Consider the following 21,877-nt stretch of genomic DNA (forward strand, 5'->3'; position numbering starts at 1 on the left):
TTCAATTTTCCCTTATAAATACATTAACAAGATGGACCTTATTTTACCATCTCAACTAAACCTAATCTTCACAACTTCAATCATCTAGAAAATGGAAGTGGCTTCTTTTGCTTGTTTCCTACTAGCAGGCTTTAACCTAAGCCTTATTAAAGAATGTCTTCTTTCGAGCCCAAACGCGGCTAGAGATTACCTTGTTGCCCACAATGCTGTTCGGGCCAAGGTTGGTGTTGGCCCGATGACATGGGACAACAACGTTGCAGCTTACGCAAGAAACTACGCGAATAAGAGAGCAGGAGATTGCAAACTCATTCACTCTGGTGGGCGTTACGGGGAGAATCTCTCGATGAGTTCTGGGCCTATGTCGTTAGCCGCTGCTGTGAACCTTTGGATAAAAGAGAAACCTTTTTATAATAGAGCGTTGAATTCATGTCAAGGAGGACAATGTTTGCATTATACACAAATGGTGTGGCGAAAATCAGTTCGATTAGGTTGTGCTAAGGTGAATTGTAGAAATGGAGGTACTTTTGTCATATGCAGCTATGATCCTCCTGGCAACATTATAGGACAACGCCCCTACTAGAATGCCCTAATTTAGAGGAAGAAAGCAGAAAGGGAGACCTAGTTTATGCATGCTGCTATAATGCTATATGTAATAAAAATGAAGGGTTTATTATGCTTCATGGATGTATATTAATGAGTTGATCTTAATAGTTATAAATAAATTATGACTCTTTTTCTTTTACGTTTAGTGAGTTTTGACATGTGCAGTTTGAATGCTTTTTTTTTTATCCTTTGATAGAATTGATCTTTATACTAGCAAATATTCAACTAAAAAATAATTAAGTAAACTAAGATAAGGGTGAAATGCCAACTAATTGATAACATAATACAATTGAGAAGTATGTTAGGATAATCCCACATCGGTTGTGGAAGGAGTGAGAGGTGTGTTCATAAGTGTGGGAGAAGTTTTATCTCTTGAGCTAGCTTTTGGGGTGAGAGAGGTCCAGGACCACCCAACAAAGTCAAGCCGGCGCTAAATAAAATTAGCGTGCCAGACTCATGACTCGTGACTATGAAGTGATTGATCATTCGTCGGTTCATATGACCTTAGCGAAGAGTTGGTCCGCTATGCTAATGAGGGATATATCTTAATATGTCGTTCTTGTTTTGCAATCCTTTTTTTTTTATAATGTGTTTTGCAATCCTTTTTTTTTTATAATGTGTTTTGCAATCCTTTTTTTTTTATAATGTGTTTTGCAATCCTTGAATAGTTTCAATTTTAATACAACCACCAATTAATAATGTAGAAATCATGTAAGACTTTCAAGTTTTATGATTTAAAACGATCCTAGTGACCCAGTGTATGTAGTATATAAGTATCTAGATAATCATATATATGATCTATCCACTTAGCCATGTTCTTTTCAGCCAATTTACTTCTAATTGGGTCAAAGTGACAATCTTTTACTAAGTCACTTTATCTTAATAAGGAATAAAGTTACAGAATTTGAATTGCTAATTGGTTGGGGCCATAGACAACTTCCCTAATTGCCTCATCCACTAATCCACTTGAACAAGTAAAATCAAAGCAAAGTTGATGCATGCATGCATTCATGCATGCTTGATTAGTGCACTTAAATCTTATTTTGCACCTATAAATACACCCATCCATGAACTCATTTTTCATCATCAATTCTAACCAAATTATTCATTACTTGAAATCATCTTATCAAACTAAGGATCCAAAATGAAATCAGTATCTTCCATGAGTTTCATAATGTTAGGTTTAACCTTAGCCTTACTAATGAATGTATCTCAAGCCCAAAATACTCCAGCAGACTTTCTTGCACCTCACAATACAACTCGAGCCGCAGTTAGTGTTGGTCCTATGACATGGGACACCACGATTGCTAATTACGCTTTGAACTATGCAAATCAGAAAGCAGCGAGTGATTGTCAACTAGTCCACTCCGGAGGACCTTATGGTGAAAATCTTGCATGGAGCAGTAGTACAACATTCACGGCCGCCCAAGCTGTGAATCTTTGGGTAGCGGAGAAACAATACTATACATATTCGACAAATTCTTGTGCGACTGGGAAAGTATGCGGCCATTATACACAAGTGGTTTGGCGTAATTCGATACGTTTAGGGTGTGCTAGAGCAAGTTGTACTACTGGAGGTACCTTTGTTATCTGCAGCTATGATCCTCCAGGCAATTACCAAGGGCAGCTTCCTTATTAAGTCACCATATACTTAAACTTTATGTCTTTACATTATAATAATGTAACCATTTAAAATTGACTTCAATTGGGTGGTAATGTGTGTCTTCACTATAGGAAGATGAAAGTTAGAGTCCCTCTGTTTCAAACAAGAAAAATGTAGTAAAACAAATAATTACACGCAATTGAAATAAAACTCACGAACGTGTGATATTTAAGTGCATTCAGGGGCGAAGGCTTTCATCGGTTTGGGTTTCTCCTTTTCTCCTCTTTTTAGCTCGAGTAGTATACAAATGTTCTTTTTCTTTATATTGCGTTACGTGAAAAACGTGTGGCCATTGATCATATCTCATGTCGACCTAGTGTTAGTATCATGATAAATTTATTTACGTCGAACTTGAGGACGACTATTTTGGAAAAAAGAATCCTAAGGCTCAGAGTAGGAGTTGTCCTAGGAAGATTTTCATGGTTGGTTTGGGTTGGGCAAATTGGCACATCATTTACAGTGTTAAAACTCATTAGAGGTGCAGACATATATAGAACTTTTTTTTGTTGAGAGTGCAGACATAGAACTTGGTACATCAGAAGTAGATCATATTCAACATGAAGATTATTACTATGATTTTTTTATCGATAATCCAGCATCGAATAAAAGATCTTCCAACACTCTTATGAAGCTAATCCTCCTTGACTAGCCGCTACGTCTATAAACTTAGTAGGTCAGCAAGCAATAGTGGAAAATTTTGGGATTTATAATAGTGCACAAGTACATATACATTAGTTTGAACTGCATATGGCTGACCACTTTGATTTCCCGAGAACTCGAAATCCAACTCAGACAGTCAGAGTTCTCTGCACATAGCAGTATAGCACCATTAGAATACCAACAATAATTAGGACGCCTTAACTAGGCTTTAAGCCTTTCAATCTAACCAGTTTGTAATCTTGTTGAAAGGTTTGACAGCATTTTCGGCTACTTTTACTATGTTTCATAATGAACTATTTTGCTTCTTCTACTGAAAAAACTAAAAAAGAATACCAACAATAAGAAAGGTAACCGTTTTAACTAAACTAAGATATAAATAGGAGCAAAGAAAAGAGACAGACGTAGGAAGTGGTAACATTTCCAGCAGAGACGCCTAAGACGAGCTTGATCTTCATACTCACACGCCCGCCCGATTGAATACTTGTTTATCGAACCAAACCCACATCCTGAAAATATAATGACAACAGATCAACTTACACTAACTGTACTTCCATGAACATCTTCAAGGTTGTCTATACATGTATGTGTACGTGTGTGTATATATATTTATATGTACCTGATTTTTGGTCTAGGGTTAATCATACGACGTTTCCTCCTTGTAATTGATTGATATGGGAATCCCACCATGTGACGTTGCAGTCATCCCAAAGAATACTAGGGCGAGCTTACATGAAGATGGCGTCTGAGACAAAAAGTGTGGAATAATCTGCCAACAACTGGTTACCTAGTTGGTTAGTGCATTACTCTGCAATGCAGAGGTCCTAGGTTCGATTTACACTCATATTCATCAGGCTAATATCGATCAGTCATTGGCACATCAAAATTCTTCCAAAAGAACAACTTTTATTTCCTACCACATATTGGAATTAGTAAAGGTCTACTTCTCTAGTTCTCTTCCAATTGCTTGATTCAATTATTTTGTACAAGTCCACAGTAGGTTTATATCTACTACATCTTCATCCTGATCTATTCAAATGAATGCCATTAACTTCATATAAAAATGTTGGATCTTTTCAAATTAATCATTTTTAGTATATGGATCAATCAATGTCATCTTAGGGTTGTCACCAATGGCCTTTTCTTTTCTCAACGGCCCACTCTATCTCCTTTTTGGTGAATTTTAGTACTGGGAGTAACACATATGACTTAAAAGTTGAGTCACTAGAAAAGAGTGTTCAAACAAACTCCATTATTGTGAGAACATGAGTTATCAAACAAACACTCTTTTTCAAGAGAGAGAAAAAGAGTTCATACGACCAACCGGCCCTTCTCAATTCTCAAAACTTAATTTATTGAACAGGAGTATAATTTTGCTAAGATCTCATCATATAAGAAACTTTTCTTGTATAGCTAAAAAGCCGTGTCTAAAATTTTCAAACCAACACTCAACTGTATTTATTTAACATTAATTATTAATTGATTCCTTAACAAATAAAAAAAAAATACTAACATTAATTAATTGATAAGAGGGACCCCTATTATTATTTCAGGCACCGACACATTGACATTGCACGTGACATGTTGTTGTAAGTAACCATGAATACAAGTTGAGTGAAACTCTGAAAGCAAATCAAAATCCTCCCCACCACCACATAAAGTGTTAGTTTTCTTTAGAGAGAGAAAACAGAGAAATCTCACTCTAGACAGAGAGAGAGAGAAGGTTCAATTCAAACAAATTTTCTCATTGATTTGTTATTATCCTTCAAAAGAAGGTTGTGTACTCTGTTTTTTTCTTTTTCTTGTTGTCTATCAGGATTCAGGAAACTGGGTTTTTCTTTCCAGATCCCAATCTGATTAATCTCAGATTCAAAGATAAATTTCACCAGGTAATAATCTCTATTACCCACACAAGATTTTCTATTTAAGGATTGATTCATCATGTTCAAGCAATCTAGTAGGAACCAGAGATCCAAAGGGTTTAAGGTAAAACATGCCCTCCAGTTATGTGTTTTGCTTGCCATCTCAATCTGGTTGCTTCACCAAGTAAACAAATCTGATGATAAGAAAGAATCATTAGATACGAACACCATGAAACTATCTCACAAGGTCGAAAATGAACTTGATATAACTAGTAGATATGGGAGGAAGAGTCTTCTTCCTCGCCCGACGGAAACAACAGGTTCTGGAAGTGAGAGCCATGGAGAGGAAGAACAAACCCAAGATGAGGAAGAGGAAGAAAAGGGCAAGCTTGAAGAAGAACAAACCCAAGATGAAGGAGAGGAAGAAAAGGGCAAGCTTGAAGAGAGTGAGACTCGAATAAGAGGTGGAGATGGTGATGATGATATAGATCAACACAATCAAGAGAAGAATTCTGAAGTTGAAAATGAGAAAGAGATGGAAGGGAATGAGAGGGAAGAGGAGAGGGATGGAAGCGAGATCGAAGAGAAGAAAACAGATGGAAATGGAAACGAAGAGAAGGAGGAAAATGAGCGGGAAGAGGAGAGGGAGGAACACGGGCAAGAAGAGAAGATTGAAGGTTCCTCTGAGGATAAGGAGGTTCGGGAGAATGATGGAAAAAGTAACAGGGAGACACAGGATGCAAGAGAAGAAAATTACAAGGGGGATGATGCTTCTAGCGCCGTGATCCGAGAAACCCAGTTTACTGATGATTCTCAAGCTACAAATGAAGGTTCAGGAAACTCAGATGATGAACAGATGACAAGAACAGAAACAGAAGAATCACAGCAGGAAAGTAAAATCGACAACACGGAAGAAGTTACTTCTAATCAAAATGATTCAGCGCCGAAGGAGGATGATGATAAAAACACGAATGATGATGAAGATAAGAGTACTACTGAGGCAACACTTTCTGAATCCAATTCAACAATTACTTCAGAACCCAAAGATCAACCACAGATAAGCAATCATATAGTGAAAGAGAATGCAGGTTCTCCTATTTCCATCTTGCAAAATGGAGCAGATACTATTATCTCTGGTTCTACTCAAAATGAAAATGCAAAAATGGAGACAGAAACTTCCATTGGAGGTGAATCGAACCTGCAAACTGTCTCGACAGAGCAAACTCAAAGCCCCAACACTGGCAGTGAGGTGGAGCACCCGACACCAACTGCAGGGATACCTTCTACAATTGAGAACTCAGATGCAGCTCACGGAGGATCCACTGATTCTTCAGATAAAAATGAGAATACTGGGGAATCTCCGAATGAGAAATCCGAAACTGTTGCAGAAGGAAAGGAAGTAGAGAACTCAGAATCTTCAACTACGAACGGGGAGGCGGATTCAACCCAGGTCGAGAATTCAGTAACATCTGACGAGAAACAGAAGGAAGAGAATGTAACTACAGCAGAAAGTGATGATTCTAAAACAAGTACGGAGCAAGAGAAAATAGAGAATGACTCAGTATCTTCAAGTTTAGCCACAAATGAGAACGTTGATACAACTCAGGGAAAGATATCTGAAACCACTGACGAGAAATGGAAGGCAGAGAACGTGAATACGGAGGAGAATCAAGGATCTGAAATAAGTAAAGAGAAAGAGAAAACAGATGAGTCCGAGTCTTCAAATTCAACCACAAACGAGAACCCCAATACTACCCAGGGCGAGAGGTCTGAAGTAGTTAACGAGAAAGGAAAATCAGATGAAACTAGTACAGTGCAGAACCAGGAATCTGAACCAAGTGATAAGAAAGAGGAAATTGACAACGAGACAGCATCTTCAAGTTCAGCTACAAATGAGAATGCAAATACACCACAGGGAGGTAGTTCTGAAACAAATGAGGAGAAAGGGGAAGGCATGAATATACCACAGAAAGAGGAAACTGAAAGAGGTGCAGAGAAAGAAGAAACAGTTAACGAGACGACATCTTCGCCCATGTATTCTAATGCAAATAATGGAGATCAGACTGAAAATGCAGATGAATCCAGTTCTTCTCTTCCAGAAGAAGTAACAGAAGCTCGTACAGACCTCGGAACTTTGCCTGCTGAAAACGAAGGAAACGGAAGTGAAGAGGTAACAGCAGAGTAAGAGATCCTGATGAAGAGGTAGTAGGTATATTTCTTCATATCAAATTATGGTAATCTAACTAAATTTATTTATTTATTTTTCTTTTTCCTAAGTTTCTAAGGCACCTATTTATGAAGCTCCGTATAAACTTGTTTTACTTGTAGTAGCATGGATTTTTCTTTTTGATAATACAAATCACATGATGGTTGTAAGCATGTAATGTTGATAAGTCATGTATTAGAGATCTCAACAAGAAGACGTTTACAATTAAGTCGATATTTCAACACAGGATCAGTAATGTTATTAGTATAATTATTCCGGTTGTAACAGCATATTTTTTTTTTTAAATATTGAATGTGAAGACATGGAAAACCACACAATGCCTCATAGATTTTCTTTGCTAAACCTTCAACACAAAAATGACAAGCGAAGACGAGAAAGATACTATAGACCACCAAGACCAAAAGATCTATAGATACAGCATGTAGGTAATCAGATTTCTTGATGACTAAAATTATTTTCTTTCAGAAGCCATTGCCAGCTAGTTATAGAACAGTATGAGGTTATTGATCAGTTCTTAGTTTTTATAGCAACAAAGAAAGAAACTAACATTAAACACTGGAGGGCATGGTTCAAAGCCTTCGTTTATCTGCAACCGAAGAATGAGCAACCTTTAGAACTTTCCATATAAATGGAATGTTAATGGTCGTGGTGTTTCACTTCAAAAAGACCATCTGGACCTGTTAAAATAGCCATGACATAAGTCAAAAATTACATAGTAGATTTACGAGAATCTCACAGTTGAAACATTTGAGGGAAAATATGAAACAAAATCATGCAGGAAAAGGGAACTAACTGAACCTCAAGCATCACATAATAAAAACATGAACTTATTATCGTGTTCCCAACTCGAAAAGGAAACAAGACATAGGCACCCCTTTGAATGTCGTGAATTTAATGACTGTTTAGGGTCATACTATGTTTTGCCGTTCTCCCACATAAGTTTTGTTCGAAAGGATGTGAATACTTGGAACCATTTTCAACAATACTAATATTCACACTATTTCTTATCATATTTATGGGGGCTTACTAGAAAAATGATTCACATACATAGATACTCTTGCTGCCTTGCATAACAAATGGGTTGTGAATTTTTCGAAATTCATAGCATACCAAGTCAAAAGTAGATACTATCTGTAAACACGATTTTACGAACAAGTACAACATTGATTACACTACCATTCAATTTTTCTAGCAAATCAGACTCCCAGGGTTGAAACAGGAGAGATAGAGTAGGATGCTTACTTCATACAAAAGCTCTAAGCACCTTCTCAATGAGAGACAAAATTCTTTCAGTAGGAAAACATCTAGAGAGAATTACCCAAAAATTTCATTTTGTGGTCATCAAATTGACAATGAGAGGAGGTGACCTAAATATCCGATATTTGTACGAGATAAATATGTGTTTGATACTGACAGACTGCATATACATTACAAAATATGGTACAATCTTGATCACACTAAATTAGCAATCATTTGCCTAAAAACTTTTAAATGGGTTTAAAAAATTTACCCCATGGGAACTCCTTGTTTCGAATGTGCAAGTATGGGTATTGCTGCATGAACACAGAGGAATCAGATAAAACCCTAATACAAAAAAAAAAACAATTGAAGAGTGAAGTGAAAGAAAGATTTACAGGAGGTTCATCGTAGTGATGATGACCCTTTGAAAGAATATATGTAGCTAGGGCAGTACAGGAAACAATTCCAGCATATGTTATCTTTTCCCATTTTGCCGTCTCATCTATAATTAAGCAACAAAAATATACTTATAATCTTTTTTAGCATATGTTATCTATTATTGAAACAGATAAACAACAAGTAGAAAATCAATCACATTCAGATGATTAAATATAATAAAAATTTAAAGAACACATCAGTTGTTGGAGGGAATAAACGTCTAAACCCTAATTTAGAATTTCGATGATCATAGAAAATGAAATCCAGAATAGGGAAAAAGGAAAGGAAATTAATTTTTTACAAGCATCGTCGTGCTGAGCGGAGGAAGAAAAATTCCTCTTTGAAGGAATGTTGCGTCCTCCTTTACGGAGGATGGACTGAAACCCAGATCTCATCATTGACATCGCCATTTTCCTCTCTCTCTCTCTCTCTCTCTAGATGATGAAATTTTCTTTAACTAGTTTCCTCCGTTAAACAGTAGTAGTAGTAGGTCTTCTGAGCCGGACTCAATCCGCCAGTTAAACCCGACCTCATTATCCAACGACCCTCATGAGTTTCAACATGTTGGTTCTGTGGTCAGAATCACACGGGGCTTGTCCTGATTCGCTATTTAGTGAATCAGAATCATCAGAAGTGAAAATCATCTACATAAGATTTATGTCTAGAGTCAAAGGGAGAAACCCGGTCATGAACATGATTCCAAAGGCGATTCTTTGGGCCATTTGGAAATCTAGGAACGCGGCGATTTTTTCCGATAAGTCGGGGACAACGGAAGATATAATATTTTCAGCCAAATGTTTTGTGTACCATTGGAGTCGTAACATGCCAAGGGTTAAATATAGAGGTTTCTCGGACATCGTGGGAAATTGGGGGGCGTTTATCTTGTCGATGTAGAGTCGCTCTCTTGAGGGTCAAGGGTCTCGGGTCTCTGTATTGGGTGTATCTTTTTTCTCCTTTTTGGTTTTGCTTCTTTTTTTTTTTTTCTTTTCTATCTTTGGGCTCGGCTTTGGTGCCTTGGCGATTTTTTATCGCAGCTTCCGCCTCTTTAAGCTTGGAAATCCTTTGTTTTCTCTTTTCTAATTCAATCATATTATTCAAAAAAAAAAAAAAAAGATTTATGTCTAGAGTATGTCTCTTTTTTTTTTATTGCTAACATTTTTCTATCAGATATAAAGTTGTTTTTTATTTGAACATTGTGTGGTAGTGACACGATTGTGATTAAAAATGAGAAAAGCAGAAAACGTAAGCAAAACATCACTGAAGATTTCTTAACTGTTGTATGACAAGTGGGCAATCAATAGGTAGGGTTAGTGAGTGAGACATAGTTAAGTGCAAGTAGGCATGGGAAACTCATCCCATAATTATTTTCATCAACATTAAAAAGTGAATTAACACTAAACAAAGACAATTATATGTGATTGAGGGCCATACAATGGGTAGCTCCTAAAGTAAACAAATATCTCATCTCAACAAAAAAAAAAAAGTAAACAAATACCTTAGAAGAAAGTGTAGATTGTGAGTCATCCCATCACTTCAATTGACATGGAAATTGTACATCGTTAGGGGAAGAGAAGCAAACTATCAATAGTCACTTGACCGATAGATTTTTCATCTCCCAACCAAGGAATGAAACTTTGGTTTCGGTGGAAATTTCGGTCGGTCCAAAAGTGGAAACGTTTCGTGGAAACGTTTCGGTCAGTGTGGAAATTTTACAAAATCCATGGAGAAAGTATTAGGACAAATTTGTAACAATAGGGGTAAATACTAGGAATGATTACGTAATGTTCCCAACACATACCATTTTCGGACCAATTCCGATAGTTTTGAATGTCTTGCAAAAGAATATGTTAGTTTATGGGGGTGTTAGCAATTCACACAGTCAGATTGGGGGTGTAAATTGAAACTTTCCAGGAATGGTAGGGTGTAAATTACTAAACTAAAAGTATTATATATACTTGAAATATGAAATGGTTATTTTAAGGCTCCCCTTTTACATCTCCAGATTTTGCCTTAACAGGGGCGCCAATATTTTAGGGGGGCGCCTTTAAAGTCACCCAACATAAAAACTCACTAGAAACCCTAAATAGATTAGGATTTCTACAGCCGTCACCTTCTTCCTCTCTTCTCTGTATATTCTCTCTAGGGTTTTTCAAGAGGTTAAATCTCTTCAAATATGATAAAAATTTGTGGGGTTTTCTTAGTGAATAAGATGAATAATGAAATAGGACATAAATCTAGAAGAAAAATCAACGAAATCAACTGGAAAATGAAGAAATGATGAAGGTAATTTAATTTTTTTTCAATAAGATCTAATCTAGTGAGTAGTTTTCGAATATTTCGGAACTGAAAACGAAATTTCGTGAGATTTCGGTCGAAATCTTGCACGAAAATCTTGTAAGTGTGTTTTTGTTTCCCTCTTCTCAAAAACCGAAAAATTTCGGTCATTTCGACCGAAATTTTTCGACATTTGATTCCTTGCTCCCAACTGATATAACATCTCGCTATCGTTTTGATGGGTCATTCATTCCTTTGACCTTTTTTTAACTTCATTTCTCACTTGTTATATGTCCAACAATAGGCTCTCCCGTATGCCTTTCTTTCACTTTCTTCGATCTTTGTCTTACTTGTCTCTCCGACTCTTCCCTTAATACAAACCAGCTAAGAGGATGCTACATCAACCTCTCAATATAACTCTAAAGAAAAGAAATAGTTCCGATATAAGGGAACATTTATTGCTTTTGCCCCCAAGTCATTGTTATTGGTTCCTAACAATAATAATGTAAAGTTCTTCGCACTAGCAAAATCACTTACAGCAAAACCTCAACTAATCTTACTTTGTTTTATAACTTGATATAATTAAATCCAACCTAAACCAAAAGCAAGAAATCAACATTATAGTATTCAAATTCTTCATTAGTCAAATTCAGATGATAATTCATTCACAAACTCAAAAGAAAAAACAGAAAACTCAGAAAATATCAAACTTCCACACAAAATGGTCTTCATCTTCTTCTCACTCTCTCTCTCTCACACACACACACATACGTAAACTCTTTCTTCTCTCTCTCTCTCTCTCTTAACTGTACAATTTACAGAGAAACAAACAATCTAATAACAAGTTTGTTAGTAAAAACGACGTGACGAGAGAAAAAAAAAAACAATCGTCAAAATCTCACACAAACAAAAAGAAAAGTAGAATAGAAAGGAATCGAGATCATCCTCACACATCTTTAGATAATTCCTTTCTGAGCTTCTGAGAGAAAAGCTTACAAGCATCCATACTCAAATCCATGGCAGCTGCCAATGCTACAAACACTGCTGCATCTTCTGTGCAATTCACAAGTTGAACTCCAACTTCTACCACTGGTTTACTGCATTTTCCTTCTCCCTCCACTGTCGATGACATTACAAATCCTCTGTATAAACAGTATGGCCATAACCCATTTCCATAATCACCACTACTTCTTGGAGAACAAGCTGGTGAATTCGAATTCCCGGGTGTTGATTTTCCATTCCCACTATTCTCTATTGTAAATTTGCCTCCTTTTTTAGTACCCAATGTCGATTCGGATAATAGAATACCAGTTGTACTCATTCCTCCATTGGTATCTAAAAGAAGTTCAAATCGATAACCAAGGCCATCACTGCTTCCACGTTCTCGCCAAGCTTCAAGACGACCCCATGGTTTCCATGTACCATCACCTGGTCGAAGAATGAGCCAACAACCTGGGTTGGAACGACTAACTCGGTCTGATCCAGGTGAAGCAACAAACGGTGTCACCATTGATGCTGCTGCAACTGGTGAACCTGATAAATCATGAACTGTAATTGACCATCCTTTTCGTTCTTTTCCAAATCGTTCTCTTTCGCTTCCAAATGAACCTAACCAGCTTCTTGAATTGCTTGGTTCTAGCTTTGATGATCTATTCATGGATTAGTAAAGATCAATCTTTCGAAATGTGGATTAACCGAATAAGCTAAAGGAGAAGATTCAAATCCCCAAAAGTGAAATCTTAGTAGCTAAACTTTATACTGATTCTTAACAACTAATTTAAAACAACAGATTACGAATCGAATTAAAGCCCTCAGGTTGTTAGCTTTTCCGTACAAATTAAAGTTGTAAGCAACCTCATTAAAGAAGTAGAATACTATTAATTAGGGTTTAAGTAACAAAATCATTTGAAAACTACACATGAAGAAACCCTAGCTTTAAGGTACAATTAGGGTATAATTTATCTAAAGTTGTACAAAAATTTTCAGAAAAATCTCTTTTTTTTTCATCAGTGAGTTACGCATAAACCCTAAAAATGAATTTACAAAAGAATTACAGAAATTGAAACAGGAAAAAATGGAGTAAAAGAACTGTGGTTCACCTGGAAATGTAATTCCGGTCACCGGAGCTTCTGAAACTAAACTTACAAGTAAAAACAGGCTGACGAATTCTTCCCTGAATCTGAAAAACTTGAGGACTACATTCTGGTTCACCATCAAAATGAAATACGAATCTCGGATCAGGTTCTGCCCTAACATTCAAGTGCATTTCAATAGAATTAGAACCTTTTCCTACAGAAATCCAACCATTCTGAAAAACAGAAGCCCTAATTTCAGTTACAGTAAGATCCAATGGAACTGAAACCCTACCTAATAGTCTACCAGAGTTAATCCCACAAGTTTTTCCTCTCCTTCCAGTATAAATTGAAATCTTAACACAAGGTTTCCCTAAAAAGATAGAATTTGAAACAAGTTTATCTAGATCTAGTTTAGTTAACTGGAAAGTAGCAGCTAGGGTTTGAAGTTGAGTATCAGGAAACAACAGAGTATCGGAGGAAGAAAGTAAAGGAACAAGTGATGTTTGTTTTGGGAAGTTTTTAAGTTTGATTTTGCAGAAACATAGAGAAGTAGAAGGATGGACACCGGAATGAGTAGGTTTTGAAGTTAGTGGTAGTTTCATAGCTAGGTTTCCGATGAGGATTCGTACGAAAGGACATGGATCCATTGTTTCTTTATTTTCCCCCCCTTTCCCTCGCCGGAAAAGTAAAGATTTTTTGGTTTATTAAGGGTTTAAGGAATTCTTCTTCTTCTTCTTCATCTTCTTCAAGAAATTTTTAACAACATGTATCATAATGAGATTGGTTAGGATGGTATAACTAGAGAGAGAGAGAGAGAGAGAGGTGATGATCTTGTACAGAGGAAGTTGGAATTGCTGAGACTATAGTGTGTATGCCAAGGGTCTCTCTCACTCTTTTCTTGTTTCAGTTAGTTACTATACCGTTTCTTATGGAGTAGTATCGTCGAACTTTCAGGAAACGACCGCTTTTTCTTATTTCAGTAGTTTAAGTCCTCGGTTAAAGGATTAATTCCAATTTGCCCACAAATTTGTTACCAACTCAACAACTTGACTTCAAAATTTGTCCACCGTTTAAACTTGACCCCTGGGAGGATAATTTCCTAAGTCAAACTTAATGAAAAGTTTTCTTCTGTAAACCTTCCTTAGTCGCCAAAAAGATTTGACTGAATGGATGGGCACCCTTTGTCATGTTAAAAAAAAAAAAAATCAATAAACCTTCCTTTTTACCATAACACCACAGCTATGATAATCATCCTTTTCCATCAAAGCTTCAATAGAAACTAAGAGAGAGATATGATGTGTACAATGACAAAGGTGGTGTCGGTGGGAGGAAGAAGAAAATGAGAAATTTAACCCACATTACACTCGAATTTCAGGTGTTCCTAGGCTGTAATGGACGCGGATGTCCGTCACAGGTTTCAGATTCTCAAATTTTTTTCCCAGCCACTAAGAACCCTAATCAAGTCAATCAAGTCGGAGGATTTAGTGCAATAAATCATCTAATTGTTCATCTTTTTACTACTTCCTAAAATTTGTTTTCATATCTTTTGAGTGCACTTGAACCATAGAATATCCGTTTTCTAAGACCCTAAAGGGGAATAGAATCATGAACTTTCAAGCCCCGCTTGGTAGAGTTAACTAGACCGTAATAATTAACGTGAAATGAAGCAGAGGTAGGCAAGTGCCAAGAAAAAAATTCAAACGATGCAAGTCCATTTTATTAAGTCTGATCCCAAATCTGAGTTAACTTTCGAATCGACACAAATCCAGTTTCAGAAAATTCAGTTTTTTGTCCGACCCAGATTGAATAGTTAATTTGAGTTGACATTTTAGTTCTATTTGAATCAGAATGTTAACATTCCAGACGAGCACGATATTGAAAAAAAACAAGCATCATCTTCCTAGAAATAAATGCTGAAGGCAAAATCAGGAACGCAATACTCAAAATCATGTTCTTCAATGAAGGAAGCAAAAAAAAAGACAACTATCTTGTCTGAATCTGTCTACTTAAGAAAGTGATAAAACAGATGAATCAAGAAAACTAATATCAATTCTTACGACTAAATGTCCGTCACCAACTGTTACTCATCTACCACTGATCTTAAAACATAAGAGCGTGACCAACCTTGGTTGTGAACACGGGGAGAACATTACATTGCCACGAAAGCCTTCTTCCCGCCACCGCCAGAAGAACCAGCTGGGATGACCTTCAAAACATTGAACCTCACTGTCTTCGACAATGGCCTAACAAGAAGAGGATATAATAAGTTAACGTATACATCACTAGACGTATCAATTTGGAAAAACGACAACGCTCGACTAAAATTTACCTGCATTGACCGACGGTAACATGGTCACCCTCCTTGACACGGAAACACGGGGAAATGTGGGCTGGTATGTTTGAATGCCTCTTTTCATATCTGAAAATTCAAATAGTAATAGTTTTTTCTCAGCTTTTAAACTTCTTAAGATCTATGTGCCTGGTTTCAGAAGCAGCTTACCTTTGATATTTCTTCACATAGTGAAGGTAGTTCCTTCGAACGATGATGGTTCTTACCATCTTTGCACTGTGGCAAGTACCAGAAAGGATACGTCCCCTAATGGAAACGTTTCCAGTAAAGGGACATTTCTTGTCAATGTAAGTCCCTGTAAACATATTATCCAGATATCAGAATCTTCATAACAGCATAAACATAGATGTATCGAAAAGAGAATAATTATAAAATTTACAAAACAGAATTTAGACACTGCATATAAAATATCTTTAGACATCATTTGATCAGGCATCCGAAATTGCTTTATGGTCACGTTAGAGAAAAGATACAGATCAAGTTATACAGACAAAAAAGTAAAGTTCCTGTGGAGGGGTTAGAAACTCAAGGTTGAACAACTTGCTCCGTTGAACTTCACAAGTGTTAGGCACATAATCATCCAAGTTCTATCAGGCAGGCATTATGCATAAGGCTAGATTCTTGAAACACACAGTATATACGAAGATATGGTAACACCCAATTTATTTGAAACAATCAGGTCATTTGAGCAACACATCCTTGCTAATTTTAAAATCTGAATCATGCATGTGCCACTGGTTTACCTACTACTATATTTTTGTGACCTAAAAAGACATAATTGTGATTGATCCCCTAATCCCGAGTAACTCAAACGTGCAATTGGTCTAGCATGACCCCCAGAACTTCAATTCAAGCGCACCATATTTTATTATTTCTTTCTCTTTTATTCATAGGAAGTTACAGAGAGAACGAGATAAGAGATAAAGAAAATGTGGGAGTAAGAAGAATAAGAGTTCATACTTATGAAGATAATAATTTATGCAAGATCCCCAAATTTCTAGCCGAGTAAATTCCCTAGGATAATCCCCCACAAGGGAGCTAGGATAGAGTTAAGAGCCCAGACTCCGACCTAAGATTTGGCTACTCCGAGCCGTATCCGACCTAAGAGGACAACCTACGCACACTATTTTCTTTTCGCCAAATTGATGAAAAACTGAATTAGTATCCAAAACCAAAGTTGCCTCTACTACCATATGTAAAATGACAATAAGAAACACTGGAAAAATATATTGAATCATTGACTTCAATCGAGCTAATGGAACTACTATAAGTTTTCTTCTAGCAAAATAGTGATTTCATCCAAAGGTAACCCCACAAACCTTCGATAGCCTCCCTGGGTGTTTTGAAACCCAATCCAATGCTTTTGTGAAAACGATTGCCACCCTTTCCGGGTCTCTTCCCCTTCCCACTCTTTTTAGAGCTACATTACCAGCATTTAAGAACATAAATTAGGCCAAAGAAAATGAGCATTCATTTCCACAGATCACTTGAAAACTTAAGAACAAAACATTTAGGTTTAATTTATTAAGTTCTTACCAGAGAAAAACCTTGGGTTGCTTCAAGAAAGCCTTCTCAGTCTGTAATCAACAGAATCAAACAAACTCGGTAAGCATCCAAATCGTTGCAAAGATTAGGGTTTTATGATGTAAGAGAGGGAGAAAGAGAGAGAGCGAGAGAGACCGACCTGTTCAGCCATGGTTGCAACTTGCAGATAGTGAAGAAGCGGATGTGCGAGAAAATTATACCTTCGGTGTCTGCTTTGGAAACCCTAATTTCAGTCTGTTGCAGTCGGCCTGGTTTTTATACGCTTTGTCAAACAATCTAGCCTAGGGTTTCTTCAGTTTTAGACGACCGGGTTTGGGCCATTAGGTACCCATGCAAATCGTGCTATTTTACCTCCACCCAATTTGTTCTTGACCCAACCCGACCGGGGTGGGAATTGGTCCGGGTCGGGACGGTCGAGTTCATGTCATTCATCGGGTCGGGCCGGTCGGGCTCTTAACCTCTCTTTCCATTCGGGTCTAATTGGGCGGGTTATTTAAAAAATTCTAGTGTCCAAAATCCGTCCAAGTCTGTCAAACTTTTCGGGTATCGGGCGGTCGAGTATCGGGTTTTCACCAAAGTTTCAAAATATTTCGGTCGAAATGACCAAAAAATTCTATTTCGATGGTACCGAAACTAAAATTTAATTAAGTTTCTCTTAACAATGTTGTGTCATGGGCACTCCGCACTTGGACAACAAATATATGTATATATCTATATATCTATATTATACACTTCAAATACTCTAAAAATACGTACAAGCAAGCATACATATAATGTGCATAGGTATTAACGGTATATATGAATGACATTATTAAACGGGTCATGTCGGATAAAGATTATCGGGTGGGCTCGGGCGGGACGCAGGGGTAGCACTTCAAAACCCGTATTCGAACCGTTCATTTCATCGGGTTGGTCGGGCTACACTCGCCTTCGAGTTTTGGGTACCCGCGGGCTCTAACGAACTCGGGTACCCGTGACGGGTTTAAAGTTTGCGGACTTTTTACCCTACCTCCCAGTTTAATTGACAGAGTATAAAAGGGAGTCACGTACACCGACATGAGTAATAGGTAACTAAAATAAAATAGAAAGGTTCATGGTTATCTAATTTTAGAAAGTTAATTCCCTTTGCATTCATAATTTACTATCGAACTTCCCCTTTAACCTCCAATTGTGTATTCGGTTTCTTTATGTCACACAATATTTATTACTCCAATCTTTTTCTTCAATTTTCTTTTGTAGTGTTTGACTTAAGTTTAATTTATATTTATGAGCAAACAAAACAATACATTTTGGGTACAAAAGTTTATAAGGTGGGAAAATCAAAATCTTCTCCAAATACACCTCGTCGTCGAATTCCTTTGCTCCAAATACACCTCCAAAATCTTCTTCACGCTCAAGTGATATGTCGTCACATCAGACGGAGGGGCAGGGAAAGGACCAAATGTAGCGATGAATAAACTTTTGCTTTTCATTCTCCGACCTTTCTCTATCTTTAAGTTGTAGCAAAGGAGGAACCCCCTTTGTCGAAACCTTTCGTTTGGAAAAACAAAGGAAGGTTGCTTGATTCAATATAGAAAGAAAAGAAAGAAGGAGAATACTGGTGATGACAACGGAAGTTAGTGGTTGATGTGTTGTCCGAGTTGATGATGGAAGTGTTGGAAGATAGAGGAAGAAACTGAAAAGATCTTAAGAGTGGGTGTGTTTGGAAGAAACAAAAAAATAATTAAAAGTTTGTTACTCGAATAATTTCTTTGTTTCTTGAAGGTGCGGAGTCGACTTAACTTAAAAAAATCATTTTATTCTCCCATCTCCTTCCACCCACATCCACCCCATCATCTTCATATAATTCTCTTTCACTCTCTTGTGCTCATTTATATCTTGCGCATCACTCTCCCTCTTTCTCTATGTTGTGCTCTTCTCTCTCTCACGTTCTTGTTTTATCTCATTTGAAGGTTTAACATCATGAACCCAATGATTGCCAATTCTATGTTCTTCGAAATTTTGTATTAGAAGTGCTTAAAGTCAAAATATTTAAAATTAGGTCAATTTCATGAGGTATTAAAAGCTCTGGATTGTAATGACAGTGAATTACTTTTATATAAACGGTTAGAAAGTCCATCTACGAAGAACTCCGTGGGTTTAGATGGTTCTTGTTTAATGATGATTTTAGAGTAAGCCCGTAGATTAACCAAGTTCAAAAGTCAAAGATTTAAGAAGATTACACAGACTTGGGTAATAAATTTGGTTGTAGTGCTTCATTTTTCATTGCTCGATGTGAATGTGACGGTTTATTGCTGCAAAAATATGGATATTGTTTCAGTGTTTTGTCCGAAAGAGTTTTAGAGAATGGGATGTATCGGGGGGGGGCTAAAAAAGGAGTCGGTACACATTTGTGGGTAAGATGACAATTCGATCAAAATCGGGGATCAAAAAAAGAATTAACCGTCCTAATTTTTAGAAACCAGGAATCCTAATCCTAATGCAACTCAAATTCCTAAAAATTTTATATCAAAAAAAAAATTCCTAAAATTTGAAAACCTAAAACCCTATAAAGAGAAATCATAATCCTAATCTTTGTGTCAGATTGAAATTATGTCTGTAATTCCTGATTCAGTTCTCCATTCTCTCTCTACCCAAGAACAAAAGGAATATGAAGAAATTATTGATTCATTACCTCCTGGTTTTAAATTTTATCCAAAAGATGAAGAATTAGTTCTTGATTTCCTTCTTAACAAGATTATTGATCAACCCTTACCTCCAAATCCAATAAAAACATTAATTGATGTTTCCACCTATAACCCTGATCTTCTTAGAGGTAAATCTACTTTGATTTTGATTCACATTATTTTTTTTGTTTTGATTAAATTTGTGGTTTAATTTTGGTAATGGGTTTATTCTTGCAGAGAAATTCAGACCATATATTCGTCGTTATGACTGGTATTGTTTCTTCACAAATAAAGGAAAGAATTATGGATCTCGAATTCAAGAAACCAAGAATGGGTATTGGGAAGCCATTGAAGTTAGAAAGATTATCTCTAAAAAAGAACAAACAGTAATTGGGTGGAAAAAGACTTCTGTTTATTTTGTCTTTGAACATATTCATCATCTTGTAGGGAAGAAAACAAGATGGGTAATGGTGGAATACTCAATTTGTCCCAACTTTCTAAAAAAGTTCATTCCAAATAATAAGGTACTTATTAATTTATTATTGTTTTTTTCATCATTTTTAAGTTATATGACTGCAAAAAAAATAATCTGCATTTTTCTAATTCTTGATAAAATTTTGTTTTTTTGCAGGTGAATGATTGGCTCGTGTGTAAGTTTTATCTTGAAAAAGAAGAAGAAGAACCACAAAAAGAAGAAGAATATGAAGAAGAAGAAGATGACGAAGAAGAACAACGAGAACACGAATCAACATAAGTATCGTGCTCTAAAGGGCCTGCAACGAATCGGTTCGAACGATGTTTTGATCTTTGATAATGGCAGTACAACACCTAAATGTATTTATATTCATTCCTTTGAGAATTTTGGTTGATAATGGAAATGATCTCTTAAGGTGTTCACAAGTTTGAAAAGTTGATGTGGGTTAACTTTGAACCATCATTTTTAATGTATTCAATATTGGGCTTTTGAGAGGTCCCATTTTTATGCTTTGAGAAATGATCAGATTGAAGTTTGGTGTGGTCTTAAGTTTCTTCCCTGACTGCATATAGTGGAAAATATAAATGTTAATTTACTTTGAACCCTAATTCAATGAGCTCTAGCTTAATCGTCTTAGTTTGTGATCTAGCTAATATACCATAGACTTTCATAAGATACGGTAGCATATCTTCGTGTATGACAGTATCTCGTGAAGATTTACGACTATTAGCCCGAGCTTAAAACATTACTGGTTGAGGTCTAGCTCATTAAACCAATTTTTATGTACCCTTAGGATGAGAAGATTGGTTGTTTATTGGAGGTGAAGAGCCTGCGAGAATTTGCAAAGAGATTGTGTGTCTAAAGGATAATTATGGTTTACGGGTTAATTAAATTTTGAGAGTAAACCCAACAAATGGGGTAGAAAAATATACTCAGTAATTGACCTACGAGCAATCCACAACTAAAAGAATCGTCCAATTCACCAAATAGCTTACAGGAGGGAGAAGGATACAAACCAGTAACCATGGCCAAACCGAATTTCTTATGGTTAAAGGGGTATATGTGCGTGTTTTTTTTGAGAACTTAAATTGTACCTTCCACTTTAGAAACTTACTGAATCGTTCACTCATAAATAACAATTCCTTAACTAAACTTGCTTCTCTTATGTTTTTGGTTACTAAGCTCTTAGTGAAACCGCGTTTGTCAGCACCACCACTCCCATAAACTGAAACACAACATAGAGCAGGATGGAATTTCGATTATAGAACCAATTTTCACAGTCAAATTGGTAATTCCCGCATATGTTTGGTGTGATTTTGATGTTCTAATATTCTTCCTCGATTGCTTAATTAGGTACCTGGACTAGCTGTTGTTATTGTAGGCAACAGGAAAGATTCACAAAGCTATGTTAGTATGAAGAGAAAGGCGTGTGCTGAAGTTGGGATTAAGTCATTTGATGTGGATCTGCCAGAACAAGTATCGGAAGCTGAAGTAATCCAAAAGGTTCACGAGTTACACGCTCGGCCTGATGTCCATGGTTGGCTAGCTATACTTTGTCTTCATTTTAAACTTTTACTTGTCAGTTGTGTAGTCCTTTTCAATCATTTAGTTAGAACCACAGTTTTTGTTACGATATCTTTATTTTTGTTCTATCGGCAGGGATACTAGTTCAACTTCCCTTGCCAAACCATATAAATGAAGAAATGGTCTTGACTGAAATTAGCATCGAGAAGGACGTAGATGGGTTTCATCCTTTGAATAAATGGATGGATCCTGACTAACCTAACTAATAAAAGTGTAAAG

At 36.6% G+C, this 21,877-nt stretch overlaps 7 protein-coding genes across 7 annotated transcripts; 4 read left to right on the forward strand and 3 right to left on the reverse strand.

Annotated features, from left to right (window-relative positions):
* Positions 1 to 69: 69 nt before the first annotated feature.
* Positions 70 to 742, forward strand: LOC147570537 (pathogenesis-related protein 1-like). Its single transcript, XM_086657074.1, has one exon. The coding sequence runs from the start codon at positions 92 to 94 to the stop codon at positions 578 to 580; it is 489 nt and encodes a 162-aa protein (XP_086513200.1). The 5' UTR covers positions 70 to 91; the 3' UTR covers positions 581 to 742.
* A 1,019-nt stretch (positions 743 to 1,761) lies between these two features.
* On the forward strand, positions 1,762 to 2,356 carry LOC147570538 (pathogenesis-related protein 1C-like). The gene has a single exon (XM_086672740.1). The coding sequence runs from the start codon at positions 1,766 to 1,768 to the stop codon at positions 2,240 to 2,242; it is 477 nt and encodes a 158-aa protein (XP_086528866.1). The 5' UTR covers positions 1,762 to 1,765; the 3' UTR covers positions 2,243 to 2,356.
* Positions 2,357 to 4,864: 2,508 nt separating this feature from the next.
* Positions 4,865 to 7,237, forward strand: LOC147570539 (uncharacterized). Its single transcript, XM_086657075.1, has one exon. The coding sequence runs from the start codon at positions 4,865 to 4,867 to the stop codon at positions 6,968 to 6,970; it is 2,106 nt and encodes a 701-aa protein (XP_086513201.1). The 3' UTR covers positions 6,971 to 7,237.
* A 132-nt stretch (positions 7,238 to 7,369) lies between these two features.
* Positions 7,370 to 9,295, reverse strand: LOC147570540 (cytochrome c oxidase subunit 6a, mitochondrial-like). The gene is made up of 4 exons (XM_086657076.1): positions 8,991 to 9,295; positions 8,647 to 8,753; positions 8,523 to 8,565; positions 7,370 to 7,689 (listed from the first exon to the last, which is right to left on the reverse strand). Exons 1-4 carry the CDS (start codon positions 9,097 to 9,099, stop codon positions 7,649 to 7,651), a joined length of 300 nt encoding a protein of 99 aa, XP_086513202.1. The 5' UTR covers positions 9,100 to 9,295; the 3' UTR covers positions 7,370 to 7,648.
* Positions 9,296 to 11,584: 2,289 nt separating this feature from the next.
* Positions 11,585 to 14,819, reverse strand: LOC147570541 (uncharacterized). The gene is made up of 2 exons (XM_086657077.1): positions 13,063 to 14,819; positions 11,585 to 12,612 (listed from the first exon to the last, which is right to left on the reverse strand). The coding sequence occupies exons 1-2, from the start codon at positions 13,683 to 13,685 to the stop codon at positions 11,910 to 11,912; spliced, it is 1,326 nt and encodes a 441-aa protein (XP_086513203.1). The 5' UTR covers positions 13,686 to 14,819; the 3' UTR covers positions 11,585 to 11,909.
* A 133-nt stretch (positions 14,820 to 14,952) lies between these two features.
* On the reverse strand, positions 14,953 to 17,252 carry LOC147570542 (small ribosomal subunit protein uS17-like). Its single transcript, XM_086657078.1, has 6 exons — positions 17,073 to 17,252; positions 16,925 to 16,965; positions 16,708 to 16,808; positions 15,539 to 15,683; positions 15,368 to 15,457; positions 14,953 to 15,281 (listed from the first exon to the last, which is right to left on the reverse strand). Exons 1-6 carry the CDS (start codon positions 17,082 to 17,084, stop codon positions 15,188 to 15,190), a joined length of 483 nt encoding a protein of 160 aa, XP_086513204.1. The 5' UTR covers positions 17,085 to 17,252; the 3' UTR covers positions 14,953 to 15,187.
* Positions 17,253 to 19,411: 2,159 nt separating this feature from the next.
* Positions 19,412 to 20,619, forward strand: LOC147570543 (protein CUP-SHAPED COTYLEDON 1-like). Its single transcript, XM_086672741.1, has 3 exons — positions 19,412 to 19,748; positions 19,837 to 20,123; positions 20,231 to 20,619. Exons 1-3 carry the CDS (start codon positions 19,526 to 19,528, stop codon positions 20,351 to 20,353), a joined length of 633 nt encoding a protein of 210 aa, XP_086528867.1. The 5' UTR covers positions 19,412 to 19,525; the 3' UTR covers positions 20,354 to 20,619.
* The last annotated feature ends 1,258 nt before the right edge of the window (positions 20,620 to 21,877 follow it).

Source organism: Eschscholzia californica, unplaced genomic scaffold (assembly GCF_041429995.1).
Source record: "Eschscholzia californica isolate CP2 unplaced genomic scaffold, dmEscCali1.0.p SCAF_1, whole genome shotgun sequence".
NCBI lineage: Eukaryota > Viridiplantae > Streptophyta > Magnoliopsida > Ranunculales > Papaveraceae > Eschscholzia > Eschscholzia californica.

Bases quoted from the DNA above. Each gene is read 5' to 3' on its own strand.
- LOC147570537 (XM_086657074.1), top strand. From the start codon at position 92: ATGGAAGTGGCTTCTTTTGCTTGTTTCCTACTAGCAGGCTTTAACCTA.
- LOC147570538 (XM_086672740.1), top strand. From the start codon at position 1,766: ATGAGTTTCATAATGTTAGGTTTAACCTTAGCCTTACTAATGAATGTA.
- LOC147570539 (XM_086657075.1), top strand. From the start codon at position 4,865: ATGTTCAAGCAATCTAGTAGGAACCAGAGATCCAAAGGGTTTAAGGTA.
- LOC147570540 (XM_086657076.1), bottom strand. From the start codon at position 9,099: ATGGCGATGTCAATGATGAGATCTGGGTTTCAGTCCATCCTCCGTAAA. The intron at 8,754-8,990 runs GTAAAAAATTAA...GCTTAATTATAG, and splicing joins CGCTCAGCACGACGATGCTT to ATGAGACGGCAAAATGGGAA. The intron at 8,566-8,646 runs GTAAATCTTTCT...GTGTTCATGCAG, and splicing joins ATCACTACGATGAACCTCCT to CAATACCCATACTTGCACAT.
- LOC147570541 (XM_086657077.1), bottom strand. From the start codon at position 13,685: ATGGATCCATGTCCTTTCGTACGAATCCTCATCGGAAACCTAGCTATG. The intron at 12,613-13,062 runs GTGAACCACAGT...ATCCATGAATAG, and splicing joins GACCGGAATTACATTTCCAG to ATCATCAAAGCTAGAACCAA.
- LOC147570542 (XM_086657078.1), bottom strand. The intron at 16,809-16,924 runs GTAAGAACTTAA...CTGGTAATGTAG, and splicing joins CAACCCAAGGTTTTTCTCTG to CTCTAAAAAGAGTGGGAAGG. The intron at 15,458-15,538 runs GTAAGCTGCTTC...TTGAATTTTCAG, and splicing joins TATGTGAAGAAATATCAAAG to ATATGAAAAGAGGCATTCAA.
- LOC147570543 (XM_086672741.1), top strand. From the start codon at position 19,526: ATGTCTGTAATTCCTGATTCAGTTCTCCATTCTCTCTCTACCCAAGAA. The intron at 19,749-19,836 runs GTAAATCTACTT...TTATTCTTGCAG, and splicing joins TAACCCTGATCTTCTTAGAG to AGAAATTCAGACCATATATT. The intron at 20,124-20,230 runs GTACTTATTAAT...GTTTTTTTGCAG, and splicing joins AGTTCATTCCAAATAATAAG to GTGAATGATTGGCTCGTGTG.